Source organism: Zingiber officinale, chromosome 4B, assembly GCF_018446385.1.
Source record: "Zingiber officinale cultivar Zhangliang chromosome 4B, Zo_v1.1, whole genome shotgun sequence".
Taxonomy (NCBI): Eukaryota; Viridiplantae; Streptophyta; class Magnoliopsida; order Zingiberales; family Zingiberaceae; genus Zingiber; species Zingiber officinale.
The window spans coordinates 36,653,505-36,674,562 of NC_055993.1; the positions used below are offsets into that span (position 1 = coordinate 36,653,505).

The window sequence follows — 21,058 nt, forward strand, 5'->3', positions numbered from 1 at the left end:
TTTAGCCCTTCATCCAGACCTAGGGCTAGTCAGTTGTGAGGTGGATCAGACATTCCGGCCGATCTATAAGGTTGATCGTCTTTAAACTCGAGCGGCTATTGAATGACTAGACACGCTGTCTTTTTAGTTCCAGAGTAAAACACTAAACTCCTTAAATTCGATCAGCTTAAGGGTCAGCCCTTATCTGAACGACTTGCACTTCTGTTGTGTTAGACTGAGGAGCCTTAGCATTAGATGAACAATTAGATCAATGCTAAACAATTAGATCATGGTGAGGGATGCTCTCTTCTATTAATTTTGACTGTTATATCATCTTAATATTGACTATCACATTCTTATTTAAATCTACTCGTTACATCCCATATCACCAACTATCATTACCATTTTCTTTCCCGAATGTCCTTGCATCTCATCAAAGTTAACTGAGGCCACCGGCGAAGAGTTGTCGCTCTGATTTGCACGGTCTTTCCAACAATAAAAATAAATTAAAAAAAATATTATTGAACTGTCAGTTCGACGATTATTCTTTATCTTGAACCTAACCGGTTCAATCCCAGCCGGACCGATTCCGGTTCAAACCAGTATAACCGGATCAATAAATAATTGACCCGGTGTAACCGGGCCCGGCCTGTGGTGGGTCTGTCTCTCCCTCTCCCTTTAGAAAATATGTATCATGCCAACACATGCACACAAACAAACAGGCTTCGACAGTGGCAGAAAACAGAGGAAGGAAGGAAGCGAGGAAGGAAGGAAGGAAGGAAGCGAGCATTTCAACAAATGGCTCACGGGAGAGTCGTCCTCCTGATGCTCCTGTTCGCGTTGCTCTTCGCCTCCTCCCTCTGTGGCTCTCCGACCATTGCGCCTGAGAGAAAGGCCATCGAGATCAGCATCGGCGTCGGCAATGAGACCGAATTCCTCAACGACAAGCAGTACAAAGCGTACATTGTGATCCAGCGGTTCAAGAAGATCATCACCTGCGACCCCGGCGGGGTGACCAACTCCTGGGTGGGCCCCCGGCCTTGCAACTACCAGGGGTTTCACTGCGGCGCCCCGGAGGACTCCCCCGACGAGCCGACCATCGCTGCCGTCGACTTCAACGGCTACAACCTCAGCGCCCCCTCCGTGTCTGGCTTCTTGGACCATCTCCCGGACCTCGCTTTCTTCCACTCCAACTCCAACAACTTCTCCGGCCCCATCCCCGACCTCTCTGGGCTACGGTACCTCCGTGAGCTCGACGTCAGCAACAGCGCCCACACCGGCGCCTTCCCCGCGGCCGTCCTCTCTCTCCGCAACCTCATCTTCCTCGACATCCGCTTCAACCTCTTCGCCGGCGCTGTCCCGGCCTCCGTCTTCAACCTCGACCTCGACGTGCTGTTCCTCAACGACAACAATCTCAACAAGCCACTGCCGGCCGCCATCGGAAGCTCGCCCGTCGCGTACCTTACCCTGGCCAACAACGGCTTCACCGGCCCAATTCCACGGTCGATCTCCAAAGCTTCGAAAACCTTAATTGAGGTGCCGTCAAACCACAAAACTCTGCAACTTGTTGCACAAGTATTTCCCCTGTTCGAAGGCGATTTCATTTCAATTAACGCCTAAAGCCTAATTTCGGCAATTTTGGCGCGAACAGGTGCTCCTCCTCAACAACAATCTCTCCGGCTGCTTGCCTCAGGAAATTGGATTGCTGAGCGTCGCGACGGTCTTCGACGCTGGATCCAACCGTATCACGGGGCCGATTCCCTGGTCCTTTGCCTGCCTCCTCAAGGTGGAGCAGCTCAACCTGGCGGAGAACCTGCTCTACGGCGAGGTGCCAGATCTGGTGTGCCGGCTCGCCACGGACGGCAACTTGGCTAATCTATCTCTCTCGGGAAACTACTTCACCTGGCTAGGGCACTCCTGCTGGGGCTTGATCGACGCCGGAGTGCTGGACGTGAGGCGGAATTGCATACTAGGTCTGCCGGAGCAGAGGTCGCCGACGGAGTGCGCGCGCTTCCTGTTGCGGGCGAAGTACTGCCCCTTCCGGTACGAGGTGCCGTGTAGTCTGACCACGTGCGCGGTGAAGGCGGCGGCGCCACCGCGGTACGTGACGTATGAGGCGCTTCGTCCGCCGCCCCGCAATTAGATCTTAATCACTCGGTCAATATGATTAATTAATTAATTATGGATTAGTACTTGACAAGAATATCCGTGGAAGATGGAGGCTGTGAGAGCGTTGGTTTCTATTTTTATTTTTAAAAAAATATATGTTTTTCTTTTTCTTAAAAGATAACTTTAAAATATTTTTTATTTTCTTATAAAATAATATTTTTTTAAAAAAATATAGAAATTTTGAAGTAAATAATATTTTCATTTTCTTAAAAAATAAAAATAGAAAATTTACAAACCAAACTCGGGACGGGACTAGAGTCTTCTATAATATTTTTTTTTTGACGAGTCCAGAAATAAAAAAAATTAAATATTTATGTCAAAAGGTTTAAAAGAGGTGTCATATTTTTTCTATTTTAACTGGATTTTATATATTTTTTAATTAACCCAACTCTCGTACCCTCATTAGGGGTAGAGTGTTCTAGTCAGATTTTCTAGTGATAAATTAGACATTTGGAGTTCAAAATTTATATAAGGGATGATTTTCAATTTAATAAATAGTGGATTTGAAAATATTAATTATCTTCTATATTTATTTTTTGATTTATTTAAATGATTGATGAAAAATTTTCTTAAGATTGAATTGATCATTCCATATTTGATACTCCTTGATTCATCAATTTTTTCTTTTTAAATCAATGACTGAGTGGAAAACAATGATAAAATATTTTTTTTAAAAAACAATAGGAATATCAAACCTCGAATTCTATTAGAGATCAATATTCGATTGTGTTTTAAATTTTGAGTTAAATTTTATATTATTCAAATTTATTTGATAAAATAATTAAGTTGAGTCCGGTTAAAATAAATTGAACCATTAAAACGTCAAGTTTATTTTAATTTTTTTATACATTTAACGTTAAACTTGATTCCTTTAAATACTATTGCAAGTTCTTAATTTGAATGTGTTTGATTGTGCGGATGCTTTGCCAAAGAGGGGCACCCTAACAAAATTTCAAAAGTTATTGCTAATCGTCATCTATTTAATTCATAATATTTTTTATTTTTAAAAAAAAGATATTCAACTTTATGATGCCCATTCTCTACTTCGAATTTAATATGGCACAGGGAAAATTAATGACGATGTTTATTGTGGATCCACAATTGGCTGGCAACAGCATTAACAATGCCTCAGTAGGAGGAGCGTCTCTCGTACTGAAAGCCATTAATAAGTTTGTGTCTCTTTCCCTTTCTTGTTCAGTGATACGGCACCAATCCATTAGGAGGAGCAAGGTTGTTGTACATGGACGCACAGCAACTGCATTGAACATCTTACGCTTATTCATGTGCCATTATCAGAACCGTAACTTCCATGAGGCCAGAGAGGTAATCGCCTCAGGGCTCAATCCAATGAAGGATTCATTTTTTTTAATTATACTAAAAAAAAATGAGAGACATGATCCTTAAATGGTCGTTAAACCTATTCTCATGGTTCTGAGACACACACCGACGCATGACTCTTCTTTGCACACAATTTCTTCTCCGGTGTTGCTCTTATTTGCACACGACTTCTTCTACGATGTTCTTTCTACCAAGGCACGGATCTACGGAACAAGAAGTAAACATAATCTTCTTCTTCAACCATCTTCTTCGTCTTGTAACACATGACACTAATTGTGCAACAAGGATCATTTGTGTGACATAATCGCGTCGATTCTCGCTGTGGTTATCTCACTCGACGCGGGCTGGCGGTTGACCTTTACTCGCGTGACCTAATTGCATAGCATGAGGCTGTCACACGCTACCTCAGTCGCTTGTGCGAACTGCGACCTAATTGCATGGTGGTCACTACATGTCGCCTTGCTACTGTCTGCGACCACCGTATTGGTCTCAGTGTTACAGGATACACTAAATGAACTATCAATATTATCGATTGAGAAAGAAAAAGTTCGACAATTGAATTATGTAGATTTAATAAATATTTTTATCTCTAAAATAGCTAGATGAGTAGTATTTGTATAATTATTTTAAATATTTATTAACTTTTTATTGATATAATATATTTATTTTTAGTTTATTTATATATTTAGTATATATGTTATTTATAAATTGAACTTTATTATTAGTTATCATAACGAAAGAATCATTTTTTAGTATACACTTCGTGCATCGTCGAACACAAGTACAACTTTGGCCATTATGTGCTCGTTCCTATTCGCCAAATGACGCAAAGGGTGTGTTTAGTATCAATTAAGAAGATCACAAGAACCATGAGTTCTGCTGGCCTTCGCCTACGAATTCGTCCAGTCTTGATTCGGAGCATCTAAATTAATCTAGGCGTCCGTGGATGACATGGTCCAGGCGCTTGAACTCATTTAGTAATTTTTTTTATTTTAGGGTATATTACATGTATTTAGGGTTCAAAATTTTAACATTTAGAAGTTGAGTTATAACGGATTTGAGTCCATAAGGTTTTTTTCTAGGGTTCAAGTTTCCCTCTTGGTTATAGTATTCAAAATAAAAAATTTTAGATACTCACAGGATATATTATATGTATTTAGGGTTTAAGATTTTAGATTTTAGACGTTGGGTTAGAATGAGTTTAAGCTAATAAGATTTTTTTCTAGGGTCCAAGTTTCCCTTATAGATTATAGTTTTAAAATAAATAATTTAAGGTACCCATTAGATATAATATATGTATTTGGTATGTTTTAGATTTAAGATTTAAGGATTTTTTTATTTTTAAAAATAAAAAAAACAAAGAATCCAGGCACTTGGATTAAATACAGACGTCTTGATCAATTTTTTTTTTAAAAATAAAAAAAATGAATCGAGATGCCTGAATTAATTCTAGATGCCTTGAGAAACTTGTTGTGGATATAGTAAACGGTCCGTAGTATATCATTACACACTATATATATATATATATATATATATATACACACACCGATACACGTGACTGTGCTATGCTAAAGACCATTCGTCATGTGCTCGCGTGCGCGACAATAATCTCGGCGCCTAGATTCATGTAGTAATTTTTTTTTTATTTTAAGGGATCCTTCATCTCTACTGGTGGAACCCCATAATACTAGGGGTTCCACCACTTGCAGAAAGAAAAAGGGGGGGGGGGGGGGGGGGGGACCGCCGATGCCGAACGACTGTGCTCTGCTAAAGACCATATGTGCTCACGTGCGTGACAATAATCTAGGCGCCTAGATTCATGTAGTAATTTTTTTTTGTTTTATTTTAAGGTATATTATATATATTTATGATTCAAGATTTTAGGATTTAGCAGTTGGGTTACAATGTTTTTGAGTTAATAAGATTTTTCCTATAGAGTTTAGGTTTACTTATTGGGTTATAGTGCTCAAAATTAAAAATTTTAGATGCTCAATGGTATATTATATGTATTTAAGATTTAAAATTTTAAAATTTAGAAACTTGATTATACTAAGTTTAAGCTAATAAAATTTTTCCTTTAAGATTGAGACTACCTTTTTAAGTTATAATATTTAAGGTTAAAAAATTTAGACAAACGGGATATAGCGTTCCTTTTTTAAGAAAATATTGATTTAAAATATGATAAATTATGATGATAAAAAATTATCACAATGTTAGCTGTAATGCATATCGATGCAATTAATGTATGCTGGGTTCTCCGTTACTTCCAACTCAGTAGACCTGAGGATTATAACCCATTATGACTTAGAAACTTACTTTTATAAATATGATATAAAGGAAGAAAAAAAAATGAAAAACTTCTTCCTGTACATCTTTAATCCTCGAGTACTTAGCTTCTCTTGGACAAGACATTGTATTCTCAAAAGAGACAGTGCGATCGAGCCGAGAGTGTGGTGATGACCGACATCAATAGTATCTTCCATAATGCTGACTATAATATAATATATATATAACCGATATCAATAATGCTAATTATGATATAATATTATATTATATATATATATAAATAGTCATCTTCCATAATGCTAACTATATATATAATATATATATAGTGCACAACTATATATAGGGTTCAGGCTTTAGTTACAGTATTAAATTTTTTTTTTTTTTAGATTTTACCTCTGGGGTTTAGGCTTTCCAATTAAGTTATAGTTTTTGGTTTTAAAAAAAAATTAATTTAAGTATTTATTGAGTATTGTAATATGTTAAGGGGATATATTAAGGTATTAAAAATTTATATAAGGAAATGTTAAATTTTTTAATTGATTTTTTAAATTTAAAATATTAAAAAAATCAAAAAAATAAAAAAAAAACGGAGCGATCTCCTACGCGCGCGCACAGTCGCGCACTATATATATATATATATATATATAGCATTATGGAAGATGACTATTTATATATATATATATAATATAATATTATATGATAGTTAGCATTATGTTTCATTATCTCATAAATACCACATTATTTTTCTATCTATTTAACAAATATTTAATTTATCATTAAAGAGATTTAATGTGTGGGTCTAATCAAACTATATAATTAAATTTAACATGATTTCTATTAGCTAAGACCTTTGTTATGTGATGTGGTGAAAATATTAATAATTTAATTATTGAAGTAAAATATGATATCGTTTATCCAAGCAATTCAGTTTATCCAAGAAATTCAATATTATCGTACCGTGCCGAGGGGGAGGACTCCTATTGTCTGAACCCCAATTGTGATTGAGTCATGATTAATTTGATATGTTATCAAATTAAATGAGTTTAAATTATATCTTGTTGTGTTACTAATGTACGTGTTTAAATGTGTAGGGACTTAGGAGAACACACAAGTAGCCTATGGCTCAAAATCCGATGGAGTATGGTGAATGATGGTATGAGACACATGAGAGATTGGAAAGGATGAGGAATGCCAAAGATGACAAAAACTTGGCAGAAAGCACAAGCGAGAAGGATGACACAAGAAGAGAAACCTCAAACTCAGTGTATCTGAAGAACGAGAAGTTATAGAAGAGTACTCTGGTGGAGCGAGAAGGATGACACAGGAGTGAGCATCCAAGGGATGAGAAGCCGAGAGGAAGTATATGTAGGATGGAGACGTGCTAGTGGGGGGTGGGGGTGAATAGTGCTCGTGGCTTTCATGTTCTTTTAAAAACAATTGGAGTAAAGCACAGTAAATTTAAGAAAAAGAAAATAAGAAAATGCTAATACTTTGATTTACTTGATTCAGAGCATGTGACGACTCCTACTCCATGGCCCGCGATCGTTAATCTCTTTGGTTGGGCAATCCACTAGTAATTCGAAAATGTTACAAGAATTATGAATAGGAACTACAATAAATTAAAGCTGTAAACTAAATTATACCGAAAACTCTTAAAGATCTAAAGTAGTGAGGATTCGGTCGTTGGAGGAGGGTATGGGTGTCGTGGAAGCATTTTCTGAGTAGCGCGTAAGACAAGAACTTCTTTAGATTGATGTTTTCTAGTTTCTGGTCGAAACCTTCTTTTATAGACCACTTTAGGGGCCTAGACCACCTCTGGGAGCTCGGACCATAACGTAGCCTTGCCAATCAGTGCGCGCTAGCTCACCGTGAAGATTGATTTTTTGTAGTCCAGGCATCTGGAGCGACTCCAGGCGCTTGGACCGCCAGGGCGTTTGGCCAGGCACCCTGCTTTGGGCAAAGGCATCCTGAGTGTCCAGACCAACTCTGGGCGCCCAGACTCCCTCCGAGCACTCAGACCACCATTTTCTATATTTTTATTTTTTGCAAAATAAGTTTAGTCCAGAAAAATAATATTTAAAGAATGACAAGTTTTGACAATCTTCGGACTGTCCAGTCCTGACTTTGAGTTTCGTTGAAACTCTAGGTCGGATTGAAGTCTATTGTTCCCTCTTTGGAAAACACATCCTTACCTACTCCTTTCAGGAGAAATTACCTTTTGTCAAACTGGTCCGCCAGACCATCTGGACTTTTACTTAACGTTCGAGACTTCAGGTCTTCATGTTGAACGTCTGATCCATGACCCGTCCAGTCTTCCACCTGGTGTCCATGCCCCTAGGATTTTCACCTAGAGTCCTCGACTCTAGGATTTCACCTAAAGTCCTCAAGCCTCCAAGACTTTGCCCAGTCCCCCGGCCTAGGGCTTTGTTGCCTAATCGCAGCTAGGACTTTCCACCTGCCTAACAGAAGCTAGGACTTTTCTTTGCCTAAAATCACTTAAGACTTTCCTGCACACTTAGTTCAACTTGTTAGACAATAAGACAGTTTAACTTTGAACTCCTTTGCCATTATCAAAACATAAGTTCGATCATCTGGTGCTCTCTGCACCAACAACATGTGCAAGGTAAGATGGTGAGATGAGTGTTGAGTGACCTGTAATTGGATGAGGGTAGACTCAACCTTAGGCGGACTCAAGAGTAGACAACTGAGTTAGAAGGTTCAGGCGACTAGAAAAAGGTTTTGGATTGGATCTTTTGGTCAATCAAACCAACCGGTTCGGTGACCAATACATAGGATAATCCTTATCTGTTTGCAGATTATCGTTAGAGTTGGATTGGTCAACTAGACATCAGGATTGGGCGACCAGAAGATACGTGGAAGCTGATCTAGCAACATGAATCCAATGTAAGCGGGATTAGGCGATGACTTGAGAAAGGAATCGGGTGACCGGATGACATGTGGCAGAAGATCCGAACAGTTTCCTAAGCTGACTAAGTTCTAGTTGATTGGAATGATGATCGGGCAACCAGAAGGATGTCACATTAGCAAAAGAATGAGCGAAAACTATCTCATGGATGATTGACTTGCATTGTCAGCATTTTCAATAGACAAAATGGACCATGTCAATACTTGACTATAGTCTACAAAAGAAAACAAGGATCTAAGTTAGAAGATACAACACACAACCATGACCAAAGCTTTAAGTGCATTCTGTTTTCCTTCCTCTTTAATTATTAACTTAAATGGTTGTAAAAGGTTCTCCACCTCTAGCACGTTATCGAAGAGGAGAAGGATAGTGGACGAGCATTCATGTGCATAGACCTTAAAGTAGCAACTTGGGGCTTGTGAACCAAGTAAAATACTCATGCCCATCTCTCTTATGTTTTTAGCTTATTTTAATTGACGTGTGTCCTTGCTAAGTAATTAGTAAAAAAAAAGATTGTTTAACATGAGATATACTATTCACTCCTCCTCTCTAGCGATCCAACCACTTCTACATCACCTACATTTATATGGTTTCTTCGTAAACAAATATTTCTTCAAAATTATTAGGTAAAAAGACATTTGAGAGTTTTAGTTGTCACATCTACCCATTAAAGCTAATAACTACTTATGATAATAATAATTGGGCATTATAATTTTAACAGCTAAATTAAATATCTTATTAAAATCAATACTTGATTGTTAATGAAATTTATCTATATAAGGTGAGTTTTGTGCCATTTAAGAAAACAATGAGATCAATATTTGTGGAAGACCATTTTGAATCAAGAATATTTGTAGAGAAAGTTGGGGGAACTAATGTCTAATAGCCATTTGGGAGGTGAGCATCTAATTTTTGCCATTATTACATGCCAACTTGGGTTCTTCATTGTCTATGTAAAGGTGCGTTGCACAAAGGGGGCAATACCTCTCAACTTCTAACATAAAAATAAGGGGAAGAGAGAAAGAGATCACATGGAACAATGAGACAAAAATACACAGGAAAAAGTAAATACTAGGAAGAAGAAGAAGAAGAAGAAGAAGAAGAAGAAGAAGAGTTACTATGGTTCGGCAACGTGCTTCTTTACAAAATGATCGAAGCTTTATTGGAATTATCTCTACATAAAAGAGTCCTCATCATAATGATGCATGATACTACTAATAGGTTTATAATTATCCCTATAAATAGTGCCCAAATTCCAACATGTCAAAATAGACCCAAAAAATCGTAACAGAATTCTGTTATAAATTTTTTTTTAACATAATTCTATTACAAATAATCGTAATAGAATTTTTCTATCATTTCTTTCTTTTCATATGTGACGTCCCTCGCATTGGCCTTCACTCAGATATGAGTCACTCATCAACAATCTGCATTTTAGCGAATATTCACTCATTTGAAGAACACTAGTATTTGAGCAAAAACTCTGCCTGGATCTCTAGATTCGGGCATCCTTCCTAGAGCATCTAGAGATATGAATCAAGTTCAAGCAATGCTTGAACTTCTATGCGGTCACTGGCCTTGTCCAGTGTCGGACTTGTAATTTTGGGGTATGAGGCGAGCATCAAAAATGGTGCTCTCAAACCTTGATATTCATATATTTTTCAATTCAACGTAAATATAACCATATTTGTAACATGAATTCTAAAAATTAAAGATAAACAAAATATATCATACAAAATAATTTGTCATAAACAAATGAAGATAAAGTCAAGATGATTCAAACAAAATATAAAATTCATATTAGGAACAAGTATATAATCACTTGAAAATTGCTCGCCTCGCAGTTCTAGAAGCAAAAGTATTAATTAAGTTTGCATAATCAACTTTCTCAACCACTTTTTTCTCGATAGATAACATAGCCAAGCCATTTAGTCTTTCTTGTGACATAGTTGATCGGAGATAAGTTTTGATCAATTTCAACTTGGAAAAACTCCTTTCGGCATATGCAACTATAACTCGATAAGTGATATAAGCATTTGGATAACAATCATCCATTTTCTTCAAATAATTTAGCACATCAATCACTCTTTTTGAATCTCTTGGTAAAGAGTGTCTTAACAACTTTAGTTCTAGATATAAATCTGATCCATCAATATCGGAGTGACCATCATGTGTTAAAGAATCTTGAAGATTGACACATGAGTGCAAGAGACCATCATCATCAATAGACTTCAATTTCTTCAAACTAAATAAAAATCCAAATGTTTCTTTATATTTTTGAAATTGTTCAAACCGAGTTTGAAGTGAAGAAAGAGCTTGATCAACTATAAATAAGAAGTAATTAACTCGAAAAGATTCTTTAGGAGATTGGGTTACCTCTTCCCTGTTGATTTCATCAAATTGTCTCTTTCTTCGAATGATGCGTTTTTCTCGAAAAATAGGTTCAATTCCCATTTCACTTGCAATATGTTCAGCTTCGATCAATGCTTGATCAAATCCAGATTCTCTAAATTCTTGGAGAGAAGAAATAAGTCCCTTTAATTGTCTAATAGCCATAACAATATCCATATTCTTTGCTTGGAGAAACTTACTAACAATGTTAATATCATATAACAACTTGTACCAAATTACCATTCCAGACACAAATTCAAAATTCTCAAGTTCAAATGATGTCAACCCCTCAGCTTCACTCTTTATTTTTGAGTCATCAGAAATGTTTGCTAAATCAATTAAAGCATCTCGTATTTTTGAAGTTTGATCTTTTATGGGCTTCACGCTTTCAACATGGCTTTCCCATCATGTTTATGATAATGGCTTGACTGTAAGACCTTGCACATGATCTTTGAAGATTTGCCACTGCTTGGTAGAAGAAGAGAATAACGAATATATGCGTTGTATAACACCGAAAAAAGACATTACTTTAGGACAACATTTCACCATATCACATAATGTGAGATTAAGACTATGACATCCACATGGAGTGTAGAAAGCTCTAGGATTAATTTCAAGTAATCTACTCTGCACACCCTTGTGCTTTCCTTTCATATTAGATCCGTTGTCATATCATTGACCTCTTATATTATCAATGTCAAGTTCGAGATTGCTCAAAATATTTTTAAGCTCTATAAAAAGCCCAAGCCCTGAAGTTTCATTAACTTTTAAAAATCCTATCCAAAATTCTTCAATCACTATTGCATTTTCTGAATCATCCACACATCTAATTACAAGAGGCATATGCTCCTCGTGACTTGCATCTGGAGTACAATCAAGTATGACAGTGAAATACTTTGCATGTTTAATTTTTGCAACAACTGAACTTCTTACTTCAGCCGCCAACATCTGTATCAATTCATTTTGGATTTTGGGCCCAAGATAAGTGTAATGAATCTTTTTTTCTTGAACACGCCGAAGGTGTTCCTCCATTATTGGATCAAATTCAGCAATTATTTCAATTAGCTGCAAAAAGATTCCATTATTCTCAATATAAAGCTTCTCATTATCTCCCCGGAGTACCAAATTATTTTTTACAATTCTTTGCACAACTGTAATTATTCTTTTCAATACTTGTTTCCAATGTTCTCTCTCTTTGTTAATTGTTACTTGCATATTTTCATCAATTGTTTTTTTTCTTTCAAAGTCTTGTTTCTAACTCGATCCAACTAGTCATGCAATCAATATGATCTTTACTAGTTTCATGAAGATTGAGACATTAACTGATATTCTTCCAATCTTCGTATCCTTCATCAACTAGATGACCCAGTTTTATTGTGGTCCTTTGAGTCTTGAATAATTTGCAACAGAAACAGAAGACCTTGTCCATTGAAATAGAATACACTAACCATCTTTTGTCACTTTTCTCACCATTTGACAACTGCCTCTTATAATGTGATGGATTGAAGTGTCTTCCGGTATTATCAAGATGAAACAAAATACCATCATCTTTTCTATTACCTCTTTCAACTAGAAAGTCCCTAATATTTGGAATTTTGTCCCAATTTCCTGGATCATCAACATTTAAAGGAAACAAGATCTCTTGATTTATGTCTATATCACTGTCATTTTTAGGCATACTGGCTTCACCTTTATCATTTTCAAATTGTTTTGGATCTTTATTGTGAAGTTCATTCAATTCACTATGTTCTTGATCATTCAACTTATTATTAGTGTCATCCTGATTCATTTGTTCTACTAATTCTGTTTGCTTTGCTTTTTGGCTGCTAGTGAAATACTTATTAAGACTTCTTGCTTGGCTTTGAATTAAAGTTTCTTCCTTTTGTTTTTCTTCCTTTTTTCTGCTCCAGACAATTGTTTTCTTATAGGAGGCATGTTTGCTAGAAGCCTAAATATTAATCTGCACCGATAGTTCATAGATTAAAATAGTTTCAACATCTAAATGCAGGAAAAATTCACTAAATCATAATACATGTAAATACCATCATGCTAAATCATATCATATTTTTATCTACTTAAAACTATGGCGACTTAAACGAAATGTTTATTAAGGGCTTGAACACCGAAAACATTCAACAAAAAAGTCAAAAATAATAAAAATCAGAGAAATTGGATGTCAATTAATATAGTTTTCCTTTAAGTTCAACTATCATTGGCATATTTAATATCAAGCCGCATTAGCATTTCAATAGCGTATCTTTAACAAGGGACAAAAGGTTATTGAATTAAATAAGAATTCATAAGATTAATGATAAGAAATGTGAGAGACAAAGAAAAAAAGAAGCAACAGTTGCATGACATATAAAAATAGAAAGAAAGTGACCTACTTACCTTTTTTAAAGGATTCTGTTCCTCGAAGAGAGGAAGAGATCAACAAAACTTTGATTGTTAAAGAGAATCAAGAGATCAGCGTGGCTCTTTTTCTAGCGGTAGAGATAAAGGAAGATAGAGCGATAATTTTAGCTATCCTTTAACGCCCTGAGCGGCAGTGGCTGCACACTTCATATGGATCTGTAGGGTTATATTTCGATAAATATAATTTTTTTAATAAAAAAATGGGCCCCTTCTTCAGTTGGGCCCTGAGGCGGCTGCCTCGCGGGCCTTATAGAAGGTCCGACCTTGGCCTTGTCAATATATTTGCAACATTATCTACAGTGTGAACATTCTCAAGTTAAATTTTCTTGGAACAAATCAGCTCTTTGATCTTATGAAACCTCACATTAATGTGTTTGGTTCTTACATGATACATCTGATTCTTCGCCAAATAGATAGCATTCTAACTATCACATAATAACTTGACTCCACCTTGCTGAATACTAAATTTTCTAACCAACCCTGTAAGTCATAAAACTTCCTTCGTTGCTTCAGCTACTATCATGTACTCTGAATCCATAGTGGACAATGCAATAATAGATTGTATCACTGACTTTCAACAGATAGTTCCTCTTGTCACAGTGAATACATATCTTATAGTAGACCTTTTGTCATCTAAATCTCCTATAGAGTCTGCATCCACATACCAAGTAACTTAAGGATTTTCCCGTTGTCTACTGAACATGATGTCATAATTAGTTATATTTCTCAAGTATCTAAAAATTCACTTCACTGCATCCCAATATGGTCGATCAGGATTTGAGAGAAACTTGCTCACCATACTAATAGCTTGCGCTAAATCTAGTCTCGTACAAACCATGACATATATCAGACAATCAACATTATTAGCATAAGGAACCTTTGACATCTCTTGGATCTCCTCATCTATCTTTGGACACTGTGTACTGGATAACTTGAAATGATGCACCAGGGGTGTGCTCATCGACTTTACATTCTTCATATTGAACCTATCTAGAACCTTCTCCACATAGCTATATTGAGACAACCATAATCTCTCTGCAACTTTATCCTTGTGAATCTTCATCCCAAGAAACTTGTTGGTCTCTCCCAAATCTTTCATATCAAATTTCTGGCTCAGTAGCCTCTTCAATTTGTCGACCTCTTTCATCTTCTTTACAACAATGAGCATGTTATCCATGTATAGTAGTAAAAAAATTAGTGACTTCAAGACACTTCGTATATATACAACAATCATACTCACATCTTCTATATCTGTTTTAAATCATGTATGAATCAAAATATTTGTACCATTACCTAGGAGATTTTTTCAATCTATAGAGTGATTTCTTCGATTTGTAAACCAATTACTCTTGTCCGAATTGACTAAATCTCTCAGGTTGCGACATAAAAATCTACTCATCTAAATTACCATGAAGAAATATCGTCTTCACTTTCATTTGCTCTAGCTGCAAATCATGATGTTCTACCAAAGGCAACATTACTCTAATTGATGTATATCTTACTACTGGAGAGAAAATCTCTTCATAGTCAATCCCCTTTCTCTATAAACACCTATTTGCTACCAACCAAGCCTTGACCTTCACTTCTTCTTTCTCTGACATTGTTTCCTTTATCTTGAATACCCACTTGCACTTTATAGCTCATTTTCCTTTAGGAAGTTTCACTAGATCCCATGTTTGGTTCTTATATAACGACTCTATCTCCTCCGCCATAGCACTCATCCACTTATCATTCTCAGAGTTGTATACTACCTCCTGGAAAGATGTAGGGTCTCTGCTACTAGTGAGAAGCGCATAAGATACCAAGTCTTCAAAACCATATATGGTGGGTGGCTTTATGACCCATCTCATCTTGCTTCTAGATATAGTTGTTGGTCCCTTTGGAGGCCGGCAAGAGAGGAGGAGTGAATTGCCCTACAAAAATTAAATCAAAAACCTTTCTCGGATATTCAACTAATTTAAAAGAACTTGTAATTAAAAAAGCAGAGACTAAATAAATAGAAATCAGACATAGAGGATTTACTTGGTTTGCAATCAGGGGATTGCTAATCCAAGGAAAGTAAGCGCACTATCTGACGATCTCCTTTGGGCGGAGTAGCCTCTTTACAGCGTTGAGAGCACAGACAAAAAAGTATAAATGAAAGAACTAATTACAAGTTGTTGTTCTGAATGAATTGATTAGCTTCTGGACCAAGGCTGTATTTATAGCCTTGGTCGGGGCGCTTGGAAGGGTTCCGGGCCCCCTGGGGGGATAAATTTTATCCCCCAACGTTCAGATCGAGTCAAACCTTGATCTTGGTCAAAATCCACTTCTGGGCGCCCGGAAGGGTTCCGAGCGCCCCGGGCTGCTCCGGGCGCCCCGGACTGCTCCGGGCGCCCCGGACTGCTCCGAGCGCCCCGGAGCAGGCTCCGCTAGCTTGGGTGATCTCGGCCATCCGGAATAGGGCTCACCCGAACCCAAGTTCCGACCTTCTCCTCGAGCAGCCTTCCTTCCCGGTTTCTCGTCCCTCGAACGCCGTGCACGTTCTTCTCGTCCACTGGTGTACTCTTCCGCGATCACCTCGTCCCTTGGACGCACCGAGCCCGTCGGCTCTCTCCCGTGTCGTCCTTCTCGCTAGGCACGTCTTCCGCTCGACTTCCTGTGTTCCTAAGCTCCTGCACACTTATACACAAGGGTTAGACAACGCATGACCTAACTTAGCTTGTTTGATCACATCAAAACACCTTGGGGTTCCAACAATCTCCCCCTTTTTGATTTGAGCAACCTAAGTTAAGTTAGGGAAAACATATGCAATAAAAACAATTTATTTGCAAATAAGTTTAAAGATTTTTCAATTAAAAAATATATTACCTCCCCCTAGACTTAACATCCTTCTCCCCCTTTGATCACATAAAAAATAGGGGTTCTTAAACAAGTCTAAGGTAAAAAAAAATTTCTATGGCAAACTTAAAAACAATCCAAAATTTTTTTTTCTAATTTTCAGAAAAAAATTTCTAAGTTAATATTCATAAGAAAGAATTCTAAGTCAATTTTTTTAAAAAAATTCTAAGTCAATTTTTTTAAAAAAAAATCTAAGGCAATATTATCATAAAAAAAAAATTCTTAGTCAAAATTTTAAAAAAAAATCTTAAGGCAATTTTTTTTTTAAAAAAATTCTAAGATAACTTTTATGAAAAAATTTCTAAGTCAATTTTCATAAAAAATTTCTAAGGTAATTTTCAAAAAATTTCTAAGTCAAATTTTTTAAAAATATTTTCTAACACAAATTGAATAACTCTTTTAAAGCATTAAGTAATTTAAATTAATGCTTTTTCAATTAGTCAATTAAACTTTTCATTTCGATACTTGGCTTCCAGGTCGTGGCGAGACACTAGGCCTTCTTGGTTATTGGAGCAAGAACCACTTCCTTAGACAAAGCCTCATAATAAAATTAATTGTTTAATTTCCTTGCTGAAAATGCTAAGTCTAATTTTAATTTTAAATTAAACAGGTTTTTGGAACCCAGTAGAGGTTCCTACCTACAGGATTAACCAAGTATTTCCTAGGTACATAGACTTTTGATATATTTCTAATTTGACTTTGATGAAATCTATAATTAAACCTCTATAATTTCTAAAAGTAGAAATATTTGAACCATTAGATTTTTTTCAATCTTTTTATTTCTTCTTTTAGTTTTTCATTTTCAATTTCTAATTTTTCAAAATCCTCTATAAGACATGATTTTGCCAAAATTCTTTTTTATTTCTAGAATTTCATTTTCTAATTTGGTATTTTTATTTTCTAATTTATACATGGATTTTGCCATTGCCTTAATACCAAAGTAAAGTTCATCAGGGGGTAAGAGACATACCTCACTTACCATATCAGACTTGAAGCATGAATCTCCCCCTGCTTCGCTACTTCCATCTGAGGTCTCTCCCCCTTCATCGATGTTGGGTTCAGATGTACTTTGTCCTTCGTAGCTTGCCATCAGTGTTATCCCGACATATTCTTAAATCTTGGACTCAGATGATGAAGTGTCGTGCCAAGTGGCTTTTAGGTTCTTGTGTTTCTTGGGTGTCTTCATTTTGTCCTTCTTTAGTTCTGGGCAATCCTCTCTTAAGTGTCCTTCCTTCTGACACTGGTAGCAACGCACTTTTCTTCTATTTCTTGGATTCTTTTTATTCTGTATTTCTTTAAATTTATTAGATCTAAAAAACTTTTTAAAGTTTCTTACCATATATGCTTCTTGGTCTTCTTCGGAGTCTGACTCGGGTTCATCCTTCTTGGTTGCGTTCAGCGCCATTATCTGACTTGAGTCTTTTGTTGTAGCTGCACACTTGGTTTCATGTAACTCAAGAGTAGAAAACAACTCTTCTAAAGTACTTACCTCCAGGTCTTTTGAAATATAGTAGGCGTCGATGATTGATGTCCACTCCGGAGTTCGAGGAAATGCATTGAGTGCATAGCATATGGTGTCCCGGTTTGTTACCGTTTCACCGAGGTTCTCGAGACCAATAATTAATTCTTTTACCTTCGTATGTAGACTGGCTACCTTCTCACCTTTTTCCAGATGGATGTTCATCAGTTTGTTCCGGAGGATGTCTCTTCTAGCGAGCTTCGCTTCGGACGTGCCTTCGTGGAGTTCCAGGAACTTCTCCCAAAGTTCTTTGGCCGACGGGTAGCTTCCGATGCGGTTAACTTCCTGAGGCGGCAGTACGCTCAGTAGGTGATATTCCGCACGGCTGTTCACTACAGACTCATTCTGCTCCTTCTTTGTCCAATGGCTCTCCTATTTTTCTTCTCCATCTTGATTCATCGGAGCTACAAAACCATACTTTATAATAGACCGAATTTCGAAATCAGTTCTTAGGAATACCTCCATACAACGCTTCCAGTCTGCGAAGTCCCCCTCAAATTTTGGTGGAACGATGCTTGGTCCGACCATCTTGTTGCTTCGATTGGCGGTTAGTCCTCCTAAAGCGTCCTTGCTCTGATACCACTTGTTGGTCCCTTTGGAGGCCGACAAGAGGGGAGGGGTGAATTGACCTACAAAAAGTAAACCAAAAACCTTTCTTGGATATTCAACTAATTTAAAAGAACTTGTAATTAAAAAAGCAGAGACTAAATAAACAGAAATCAGACACAGAGGATTTACTTGGTTTGCAATCAGGGGAATGCTAATCCAAGGAAAGTAAGCGCACTATTTGATGATCTCCTTTGGGCGGAGTAGCCTCTTTAGAGCGTTGAGAGCACAGACAAAAAAGTAGAAATGAAAGAACTGATTACAAGTTGTTGTTCTGAATGAATTGATTAGCTTCTGGACCAAGGCTATATTTATAGCCTTGGTCGGGGCTCTTGGAAGGGTTCCGGGCGCCCTGGGAGGGATAAATTTTATCCCCCAACGTTCAGATCGAGTCAAACCTCGATCCTGGTCAAAATCCACTTCCGGGCGCCCCGGGCTGCTCCAGGCGCCCCGGACTGCTCCGGGTAGGGGTGGGCATAATTCGGTTCAAACCGGAAAAACCGACCGAACCGAAAAATTTCGGTTTTTTTTGTTCAATTTTTTCGGTGTTTCGGCCGGTTTCGATTTAAGTTTTTTAAAATTCGGTTATTCGGTTCGGTTTCCGGTTTTGACTCCCAAAAAACCGAAAAAACCGAACCGGTCGTATTATACTTAAAACATTATTTTTATAGATATTTGATCATACAAGTGGATTAATTTCTAATTATTTATAATATAATAGCATAATCAAATTATATATTTATATTTACTTATTGTTACCGGATAACAAAATTTTAATATTACTTTAAATTCATAATTATTTTAATAAATTAATACTTTTTCTTTGTCTCTAAACTAATATTTGTAGTAGCACAAAATCAATTTAATTCATTGTATAAACCGTATATAACCGACCGTATAAACCGGACCGTATTACATAAAAACCGAACCGAACCGTAATAAAATGGTTTGGTTTTGGATCAAAAATCTTTAAAACCGAAACCGAAAAAATAAAACCGTAGTAGGGTAAAACCGGACCAAACCGGCCGATGCCCACCCCTAGCTCCGGGCGCCCAGGAGCAAAAAGTCAACAGTTGTTGACTTTTTGTCCGGGACCTCTTCTCTGGTTCAGTCTCGCCTCGGTCCGGGTCTTTCGCTCCAGCTCTGCTAGCTTGGGTGATTTCGGCCATCCGAAATAGGGCTCACCCAAACCCAAGTTCCGACCTTCTCCTCGAGCAGCCTTCCTTCTCGGTTTCTCATCCCTCGAACGCCATGCACGTTCTTCTCTTCCACCGGTGTACTCTTCCGCGGTCACCTCGTCCCTCGGACGCACCGAGCCCGTCGGCTCTCTCCCGTGCCGTCCTTCTCGCTAGCCGCGTCTTCCGCTCGACTTCCTGTGTTCCTAAGCTCCTGCACACTTAGACACAAGGGTTAGACAACGCAGGACCTAACTTAGCTTGTTTGATCACATCAAAACACTTTGGGGTTCCAACAATAGTGTGATGTTTCATGTACCCTGAGCTATCATTATTAGAGTCATGTGTCTTTGGCTCCACCTTCACAATGTCCTTGTGTTTGTTGTTTCGTCATGTTTCTTTTTCATCTTCCTAAGTACTCTCTAACATGATCTTTTCGTCAAACACCATATCTCTGATGATAACCACATTATTTTCCTTAGAATCCCAAATTTTGAAGCCTTTAACTCCTTTCTGATACCCCAAAAATATATTGCTTTGACTTCGCATCTAGCTTTGATATTTCCTCACTAGATATGTGTATATAGGTTGGACATTTAAAAACTCAAAGATAAGAGTAATCTATTGGATTCTCTATCCATACTTCCTCTTATACTTTGCTTTCTAGTGCAGCTCTTGGTGATCTATGGATGAGATAACATGGCATGTTAACCAATTTTGCCCAAACACTCTTTGCTAATCATGCATTCAGCTTGAGACATCTTATCTTTTCAATGATTGTCCTATTTAGTTTTTCCACCACACCATTCTACTGTGGCATCCTGCGAATCGAGAAATATCTCATAATCCCATGTTGCTCACAAAACTTCTGAAACTTTGAATTCATGTACTCAGTCTCATTGTCTGACCTAAAATATTTGATCTTTCTTCCGGTTTGATCCACCACTTCTGTTTTCCACAACTTAAACTTCAAAAAAGTTTCACATTTGTGATGCATGAAGTATACCCAGACCTTTCATAAGTAGTCATCAATAAAACTCATAAAATACATGTGTCCTTGATAGAAATGTCTATCACTCGCTCAAATCAAATTAACAATTTATACTTAACCAAATCCTTTACTACACTAAGGTAGTATAGTAAAGGGCATGGGTTGTCTCTCACATGGAACTAATGACAGGATATTTATTTTCAGACCAAATCGAACCAAAGGGTATGTTTTGGGGGGTTTGTTCTCGAAACCTAATACAATAAATGAAAGTCCTATCTAACAAGCAACGATGAACTCATAAGACAGTGTCACTCTACGCTACAAGTACCACCATAAACATGCATAAATGAAATTAACTATCAAACCTAGCTAATTATCGAAGA

At 37.2% G+C, this 21,058-nt stretch overlaps 2 protein-coding genes across 2 annotated transcripts; one reads left to right on the forward strand and one right to left on the reverse strand.

The window, feature by feature from the left end:
* The first annotated feature begins 666 nt into the window (after window positions 1-666).
* LOC121974959 (uncharacterized protein At4g06744-like) lies at window positions 667-2,264 on the forward strand. The gene is made up of 2 exons (XM_042526259.1): window positions 667-1,515; window positions 1,631-2,264. The coding sequence occupies exons 1-2, from the start codon at window positions 667-669 to the stop codon at window positions 2,120-2,122; spliced, it is 1,341 nt and encodes a 446-aa protein (XP_042382193.1). The 3' UTR covers window positions 2,123-2,264.
* Window positions 2,265-10,586: 8,322 nt separating this feature from the next.
* LOC121978205 lies at window positions 10,587-12,878 on the reverse strand. The gene is made up of 3 exons (XM_042530582.1): window positions 12,538-12,878; window positions 10,977-11,288; window positions 10,587-10,716 (listed from the first exon to the last, which is right to left on the reverse strand). Exons 1-3 carry the CDS (start codon window positions 12,876-12,878, stop codon window positions 10,587-10,589), a joined length of 783 nt encoding a protein of 260 aa, XP_042386516.1.
* Window positions 12,879-21,058: the final 8,180 nt, after the last annotated feature.

What these genes read in the sequence shown, in the direction of transcription:
- LOC121978205 (XM_042530582.1), bottom strand. Translation starts at nt 12,878, where the DNA reads ATGAATCAGGATGACACTAATAATAAGTTGAATGATCAAGAACATAGT. An exon ending in GAGAAAAGTGACAAAAGATG is followed by an intron (nt 11,289 to 12,537) that starts GTTAGTGTATTC and finishes TAACATTGTTAG; the next exon opens with TAAGTTTCTCCAAGCAAAGA. An exon ending in ACTCGGTTTGAACAATTTCA is followed by an intron (nt 10,717 to 10,976) that starts AAAATATAAAGA and finishes ATATCACTTATC; the next exon opens with GAGTTATAGTTGCATATGCC.
- LOC121974959 (XM_042526259.1), top strand. Translation starts at nt 667, where the DNA reads ATGTATCATGCCAACACATGCACACAAACAAACAGGCTTCGACAGTGG. An exon ending in CTTCGAAAACCTTAATTGAG is followed by an intron (nt 1,516 to 1,630) that starts GTGCCGTCAAAC and finishes TGGCGCGAACAG; the next exon opens with GTGCTCCTCCTCAACAACAA.